This window comes from Chinchilla lanigera, unplaced genomic scaffold, assembly GCF_000276665.1.
Source record: "Chinchilla lanigera isolate Chin_1 unplaced genomic scaffold, ChiLan1.0 scaffold00146, whole genome shotgun sequence".
Classification (NCBI taxonomy): domain Eukaryota; kingdom Metazoa; phylum Chordata; class Mammalia; order Rodentia; family Chinchillidae; genus Chinchilla; species Chinchilla lanigera.
In genome coordinates this window covers 2,261,716-2,269,890 of record NW_004955547.1, presented here as the reverse complement: position 1 = coordinate 2,269,890, position 8,175 = coordinate 2,261,716, and the positions used below count along the sequence as shown (strand labels likewise).

The window sequence follows — 8,175 nt, the reverse complement described above, 5'->3', positions numbered from 1 at the left end:
TAACAGGAAAGACAACAATATAAAAATCCTTGCATACCTTGTTTGATTGGAGAATTTTAATGTTTTTCATTTATCATTGTAAAACCAAGGACAATTTTATAACTTTTTTGTACGTGGCTGTTACATGTAGGGTAATCTGTCTTTAAGTAGGAGTAAATTATTCCTAAAAAAAAAAAAAGAATCCTTGATAGCTTTCCCTTGAAGTCAGGTGTCTTGTGGTTTAAATAAACTTCTTGTTTAAAAAAATAAAAATAAAAAGTTAAAATGCAGAATTCCAAGTGATTGTGTCGATACTCTACCTTCAAGGAAATAGGGCATGGCTCCCACTCCTTGCGTGTGGATCTCCTGTAGTGACTTCCCCCCAGAGAGTACCAGACAGGAAGGGGACAGTGTGAGTTTACAGGAGAAGGCTGACAGCAGTACGCCACCCAGTGACAGGTCTGCTGCACAGGACATGTCCTTAGTACAGCGTGATGCTAGCTTGACTTCTGTCTGTGGCCTTTCTTCTCAAAACCTACAACCCTCGTCTAGGGATGGCGAACCTTTTAGAGATAAGTGCCCGAACTGCAACCCAAAATCCACTTCTTTATTGCAAAGTGCCAACACTGAATACTGAGGTTTTAGTTTAGAAAAAATAACTCATACATTAACATCTTTTGTCTTAAAAGAAAAGTAACATGTGTGCCAGAGGTTTGCCACCACTGCCGGAGTCTAATTCTCACACAAGTCCCAGGGAAGGGACAGTCAGAAAGCACCTGCTCAGAACTACTGAAGGCTGTCCAGGTTATCAGCAACAAAGAAAGTCTGAGAAGTTGTCACTGCTGTGAGGAGTGTAAGAAGTGATGATTAAATGTCATGTAGATCTTGGGTGAGATCTGGGGATAGAAGAAGCACATTAGGCAGAAACTAAGGAAGTGTTATTAAGGTACGGCTTTGAAATAACAATAATGTATTAGTACTGGCTCATTCGTTGCAACTGTCCTGGGTCTCATATCCTCTAAGCTTGAAAGCTTAAGGTTATGGGAAGGGTGATATGTATTAAAGTATACAGTGCGCATTTTATTAAAGTTGCTGCTATCATTATTATGAATATACAAGCAAATATATTCTTGCAACAAATGTGTCTTAAAAAATCCAAAACATGTAAATAAAAACCCCCAAATTTACTAAATGTCTCTTCAAGGATATTTCAGATCACTGGCTAATGACCCCACCTACAGGTCACCTCTGGGAAAGTCATTTTGTTTAGCATACTGTTTACTTTTTCTGTGTTTTTTTTTTCTTTTTGTACCGAGAATCAAACCTAGGAACTTGCACTTGCCAGGCAGGCACTTGCGCCACTGAGCTATATACGCAGCCTTCTGTTGTTATCGAGATGGGTTCTTATTACATTGCCCAGGATGCTCTCCAGCTCATGGGTTCAAGAGATTCTCCTACCTCAGCCTCCTAAGTAGCTGGAACTACAGGCATGTGCCATCACAACTGACTAACATACTATTGGTTAAGGCTTGAAATCTATAAAGAAGTCAACCTGTAGAAAAGGCACAACTCAAACTTACTCAGCCTCCCACACTAAAAATTATTTTTGTTGAGCAGAAAAAAAAAAGTTATAGTTTTATTAAGTGGGAATCCACTTTTTGAAAATTCACATTTTGTAAATAACTTTGCAGTCTTATTCCAGCATTCTTTTTTTCACCATCAATAATGGTCTTTCACTTTTTCCTTTGACTACCTTGCTGGTTCATACAATAAGTAGCTCAATAAATCTTGGTATTCACTATGTATTTTTATTAGTCATGTTTATTTTTGTGAAAATTTTATTTTGATAAATGGTATCATGCGGTACATTATTTTTTACCACTCAGTTATTTTCGTTTCATACATTTTGAAGACAGGTTCATAATAGAATAGAAAGATCTTCCTTATTCTTACAATATTGGGGATAGAACCCAGGGTCACTCTACCACTAAGCTCAACCCCAGATCTTTTCATTTATTTATTTATTTATTTATTTTTTATTTTGGGGGGTTTTTTGAGACAGGGTCTCACTATGCAGTTCAGGCTGGCCTTGAACTCACTTATGTGGCCCAGGCTGGCCTCGATCTCACAATGATCCTCCTAAGTCAGCCTCCCAAGTGTTGGGATTACAGGCATGCACCACTACGCCCGGCTGATCGTTTTAGTTTTTGAGACAAGGTCTTATTAAGCCGCCCAGGCTGGGTTCAAACTCGTGATCCTCCTGCCCCAGCCTTGTGGGTAGCTAGGGTTGCAGGCTTGCACCACTGTGCCCAGCTCTTAGTCTTGCTTTGCAAGGTACAGTGTAGAATACAGTGTATGGGTGTACAGTGATTACCCCATAATCGAGTTGGCCACCCCCTTGTTGACGGACTCTTGCAGGTTGGAAGCAGGTTCACTTAGGCAGAGGTGGGTGGAAGGGTAGAAGAGGCTCTAGGTGGGAAAGGAGCCTAGGAAAGGGCTTGGTTACCTGCCCCCAGCATGGCCTAGCCCATCTTCCTCTAATTCTGCGCCTTCCTGGCCTCCTCTTCTTGTCTCTTCCTCTGCATCCTGAGCTCCTGGTATTGCCAGAGAGGAAGGGCAAGGCTTTGACGCCCTTCATACCTGGGCAGCATCAGCTTGAACTGGCTGGGAGATGAAGGTGCCTTGGAGAGGAGGATCTTGGGTACTGGGCTGCTGGTACTGTTCCTGGGCTGTAGCCACTGAGAGAACATGCCCTGAGGGTTGTAGGGGACAAAGACTTGGGAGCTGGAGACCACTTGAGGGGGCTGGGGAGACAGAGGAGGAGGTGGGGCAGTACCTAGCAGCTCTGGCACAGACCTGCTTCGGGTGCCCAGGGTTGGGGGATGGTCAGGGCACAGACTGTGGCAGGCAGTGGCAAGGAAGGGACTAGCCAGGCTGGTAGTGATGGTCACAAAGTGGTCCAGGACGCCCCCCTCCTGAGGACACTGAGCAGAGGACAGACTCAGGTTGGCCTGCAACCTTTCCAGGAAGGACGGGGTAGCCTGGGCCTGGGCCTGGGCCACAAGCCCGCGCAAGGCTGGCCATTCCAGCTGGTAGTGCTGGCTGAGCTGTTCTGCGCAGGGCCGCCGCAGCAGCTGCCGGATCCTCCACACTACGTCGAAGCTGTCAGTCAGCAGGGCCCACTCCAGGGCTGTCTTGCCCCGAACAGGATCCACAGAGGTCAGGTCAGCACCTGGAGGGGGCACAGAGTGACGAGGGGTAGGATTTCGGGAGGGGTGGATAATCTGTAGCGGGAGGACTGACTTGGGTTAGATGCCAAACCACAGTCCCAACATGAGACGCCTCTCTCCTTTGACGAGAGAGAAAGAGATGGATCTCTAGCCAAGGAGAGACTACAAGAGCCTCCTACGGGTCTCCAACCCCGAATAGAGTAGGGGCGTCCTGAACCCAGGAGCTGGCAGAGGAGCGGAAGGCCTGTGCCCGCTGGTCAAGTGCGGGAGAGGGGCTGCCGGCCCCTCCTCCTGGTTCATCTCTTTGTCACCTGAGACAAGCAAGGGGTGTGGACTCCTTCCCTCCTTACCCCAAGCCCAGTAGGGTAGGGAAGGGAAACTGGAGGTTGAGAGGGCAGCCACCCTGGGGCATAACAGGGGTCCACGGTTCCACAGTGTGGTCCCAGCCCTGAATAATCCATGAGGCCGCAAGTCTCATTCCAGAGAAGGCCAGCATCCTCACCATGCTGGTGAGGCCGAGAGGAAAGCCACGTGTCCAGGTCCCTCAGCCCGAGGCCGCCAGGACTAGAACCCAAGAGTCTTGTTCCAAACACCAGCCTTCCGTTGTCTTCAGCTTTACAGCTGTTCTGAGTTACTCTTCCGAACTTTCCTTTCGGGGCCCTCCAGAGACAGCTATCAACAGCTGGCCCTTGTTTATCGTGAGAAGCCTGAGGCAGGCCCCCTCCTCCAGGAAGCCAGCCTAGACTGACCCTCCATGTCCGCCTCTCCCCTCGCTACAATAAATGCTGACTGATTTAGTGTTGCGGGGGGGAGCTCGGGAGAGAACCTGGGGCCACACGCCCAGCCCCGGCCCGTGCACCTGCCATGAGGAGGGTGGCCACACACTCAGAGCGGTCCCGAATGGCAGCCTTCATCAGTGCTGTGAGCCCCCGCCGGTCCCGGCGCTCCAGGTCCAGGCCCGGGAAGTAGTTGAGCAGGAGACCCACCAGAAGCACGTGGTCTGCACGGCAGGTAAGGGCAGAGTTTGGCTCCCCAGGAAAGTGTGTGATGGGATCCCAAACCCACCCTGCGCCCGACGCTGCACAGCCTGGCAGGGAGAAACCTGGGGGAGTCAGGGCTGCGGCCCTAATGGCTGGTGGAGGCGGGGGTCGGCAGCCTCTCACCTGCTTGGACAGCCAGCATGAGGGCCGTGTCCCCGTCTTTGTCCTGCTGGTTCACATCCAGGAAAGGGCAGCGGCTGAGCAGGGCCACAATGCTCTTGAAGCCTCGGTAGCACGCAACCATGAGGCCTGTCTGGGGGTGGGGCAGCTCAGTCCCTACCTTCCTTCAGGGTCTCCCTAGGAACCCCGGGCCTCTAAGCCCACACCTGTCCAGGGCGCGTCCCCGCACCATGAAGACCACCCGCACCCACCCCTTCCTTCTAAGGACCCAAGCAGTGCGGACTGATCCTGAACTCTCAGGAGCCAAGCCAAGACTGTGAGGTGAGGAGATGGAGCTGCCCCAGCTGCCTGGGACGCCCCCGGGGCACCTCACCCTTCCATTGCTGTCCACTTGGGTGGCCTCCTCTGGGGACACCCCAGCATCCAGCACAGCTTGGAGCTGGACAGGGTTGTTGTGGGCACAGGCCCAGTACAGGGCCCCCAGCCTGCAGCCTGGGCCAGGCGTCTCCTTGCCAGGGCAGGACAGTCCCTCAGACATGTCCAGCCCTCCTCCTCCTCCTGCTCCTCCTCCTCCGTGCGAGGGCAGCTCCTCCTCTTCCAGGGTGGGGCCAGAAAGCAAGTCTTTCCTCTCGCAGCTGGCAGCTATGACAGATGGAGAGGAGGGCGTCTCCCTGGGTCCTGGGTGGGGTCCCCGCGGCTGTAACCCTTGCCTAGGAAAAGCCTTTCTCCTGGCAGATGCCTCACCCACGCACTAAGCAAAGGATGGAAGGAGAGAGCTCCAGCGAGGCTCACAGCAGGGGCCTCACCTGGGGTTAGGTGACGATCTCCAAGAGGTGGTCATCGCCGGGGCCCAGAGCACCCCCAGCTGCCGCGGAGCACACTCAGCGGCCTCTGGAGTGGCCGGAAGGACTGTCCCTTCCCAGAAGCAATGCGGGAAACAGATGGCTGGACTTTCTTGGAAAGAGCTGCTGCAAACTCCCCGGGGCCGAGCTGGGTCAAGCGGGTTAGGAAGGGATTGGGGACTGTGAGAGGAGGGTGCTCTGGGTCTGGAGCCGATCAAGAGGCTCCTAAGATCCTGCAGTCTGGGCTGCGCCTGAGCCTCAGCTCCTCCCAGCCGGCAGCACTGAGAGTAGGACTGGCCTAGCCCTCCTTGGCCTCTTCTCCGCAGGGGAAGCAGCCTTCTCCCATCTGCCTGTGAGAGTCTGAAGCCGCCTTTCTTTGGGTGGAGTGGGGCTCAGGGAAGGGGCAGAGGCAGAGAGGATGTGAAGGCAGGAATCTCATTAAATGGGGTTGGGACTCACAGGATGACTACGGGCCAGGGGACTCCAGGGGTCATCTGAACCTACTTTTTCAAGTTCTGGGAAATTAAAGCATAAATTGTAATTTAAAAGTCTAGAAATGTGGGATGTGCTGGTGCTCACCTGTAATCCCAGCACTTGGGAGGCTGAGGCAGGAGGGTTCTCGTGAGTTTGAGGCCAGCCTGTCTCAAAAAGTCCACCCCCAAAAGTCTAGAAATTAGGATGTATTCAATTTAATAGATTAGTTTTGGTGTGTAATTAAATATGAACTATTTAAAGTAAACCCTTAATAATAGATTGTTTTAAGATTAACATTAAATTTAATGAAGTGGACCTAAAATATAGAAAATTGAGCCAATCATATTACTCCATTTGCCTTAATTTTATGCAGGATGCTGTCTTGGGTTTTGTTGTTGCTTTTGGTTTGATTTAGATTGGTTTGGCTTTTTGAGACAATATCTCATTCCGTAGTCCAGCTGGCCTTGAGCTTGCTATAGCAGCCTAGGCTGGCTTCAAATTTACAATCCTCCTGCCCCAGCCTCTTGAGAGCTAAGATTATAGGGTGTGGCACCATGCCTGGCTTATTCTCTTGTTTTATTTTACTTTATTTTCTTTCCTTTTTAATCCTTGGTCCCCATACCCCTTTCTCTTCCTCACTTTACCAGTTATCCATTATATATCCTTAAAAATATACATTTCATCAAAAAAGTGGTGTTGATTTGTATATGTGCTTTCATTTTTTTTTACTTTTTTTTTTAATGTGTTTTTTTGAGACAGGGTCTCACTTTGTAGTCCAGGCTGGTCTTGAACCCACTCTGTAGCTCAGGCTGGCCTCGAACTCATGGTGATCCTCCTGCCTCTGCTTCCCGAGTGCTGGGATTACAGGCGTGCACCACCACGTTCAGGTGTGTGTGCGCTTTAAACCACCTTGTTATCAATTGCGCTGTGGAGCTCCTTCTGTTTGGGTTTGTTCCCCTCAATACTGTGTGTTGAAGATGCAGCCTCGTGGCTTCATGTGTGGTTCATGTTCTTCTGAACTGCAGAAGCTGGAAAGCTACACACACTTCCTGGGTTTCCTTGAGCTAAGACTGTGGCTCAGGTCCTGCGTTTGCGCAAGACATAAATTTGGAACAAAGCGTGGCACATCCGTTCTGCTGTCACAGATCATGACAGCAGCAGGGCAGCTCCGGAGCAGCTTCCTGATTCATCAGCTTCCGGCAGTGCTGACTTGTTTTTTCAATCCCAGGCCGAGGTTCATGTGACCCTTAAAGCTTGGCATTGTCCCTGACCTAGAGCCTAATTTCCAACCCTTTGTGTTTAAACTATCCAGATTTATTTTTATGGTTTGCAACTGATCTTTAACTGATGCATATGGCTAAGAAATAAGGGTTTATCTTTTTACACAGGATAAAAAGTTCCAGGATAAAAATAAGCTGTGGGTGTTAGTTAGGCAACTTGATGTCAGGGTCTGCTTCCCTGGGACCCTCTTATTTTCCCTCTTAGCCACACGGCTGACATACCTGGGCATTACAGTGAAATGTCAGTGTGTGCAAGGAATCCTGGATTCTGTCAGACACTGGGCCAGTCTCCCTCCTTCCTTACTAATTTTCAATAAGGTGTGATTATGTACTACTGCAATTTTGTCCAGTGAAATGCTAACAGAAATCTGATGGGTGGGATTCCTGGGAAAATCTTCACTTTCTTCACAAAAGGGAGGGGTGTGCTCTTCAACTTCTTTCTTCCTAAACCATTCTTTTTTTCTTTCTTTTTTTTTTGTCTTTTTTGAGACAGGATCTCACCGTGCAGCTCAGGCTGCCCTTGAGCTCACTTTGTAGCCCAGGCTGGTCTCGAACTCACAACGATCCTCCTGCCTCAGCCTCCCAAGTGCTGGGATTACAGGCGTGAGACACCACGTTTGGTCCTGAACCATTCTTCCTCCAGCGATGGATGCCTGGGTGGTCCTCACCTTCTTGCCACCACAAACACTGTTCCAGAGAACATCCCTGTACTTACCGAGCTGCGGATCCGCGTGAGAGCATCTCCAAGGCCAGAGTCTCAGGTGCGTGCACGCTTAGCCTCAGCTTGCTGTCTGTTCTGCAGTGTGGCCGCCAACGACGCCCACGTTTCCCCACATCCTGGCCGGCACTCGTCCTTAACCAGCCTTCTAAGTCTCGTCAATGCACAGTGCAGAACTGCAAAGCGAAGCAGCAATGCTACACTGGGCTTTTCTGATTATGAACAAGCTGAGCACCTCACCCCATCTCTCATTACCCCCCTGGGAACCAAGTGCTAGTTCATGGCCTCTGCCCAGTATCCTACAGGGTTATTAATTTTTTACAGAAAAATCTTTGTTGTTGTTTCACATCTTCTTTTATTAGTACATACTGGCTATACAGATTAGCGGGCTTTATTCTGGCAGAACTGTACATGTACATAACATACTTTGGTCATTCTGCCCCCTCTTTCACCTCCTGGTCCCCCCCCCCAGCTTCATGTTTGGGAAATTTT

General features: G+C 50.0%; 1 protein-coding gene across 5 annotated transcripts; it reads right to left on the bottom strand.

Moving 5' to 3' along the window:
• Positions 1-710: 710 nt before the first annotated feature.
• Ankrd33 (ankyrin repeat domain 33) lies at positions 711-6,122 on the bottom strand. Of its 5 annotated transcripts, XM_013508508.1 has the most exons (6): positions 5,176-6,122; positions 4,743-5,011; positions 4,373-4,502; positions 4,069-4,209; positions 2,486-3,211; positions 711-875 (listed from the first exon to the last, which is right to left on the bottom strand). In XM_013508508.1, the coding sequence occupies exons 2-5, from the start codon at positions 4,905-4,907 to the stop codon at positions 2,517-2,519; spliced, it is 1,131 nt and encodes a 376-aa protein (XP_013363962.1). In that variant the 5' UTR covers positions 4,908-5,011; positions 5,176-6,122; the 3' UTR covers positions 711-875; positions 2,486-2,516. The 5 variants fall into 5 exon arrangements, with proteins under 5 accessions (XP_013363962.1, XP_013363961.1, XP_013363965.1 ...); XM_013508507.1 differs by lacking the exon at positions 711-875 and having other exon boundaries at positions 2,178-3,211; XM_013508511.1 differs by lacking the exons at positions 711-875; positions 4,743-5,011 and having other exon boundaries at positions 2,178-3,211.
• Between the last annotated feature and the right edge of the window lie 2,053 nt (positions 6,123-8,175).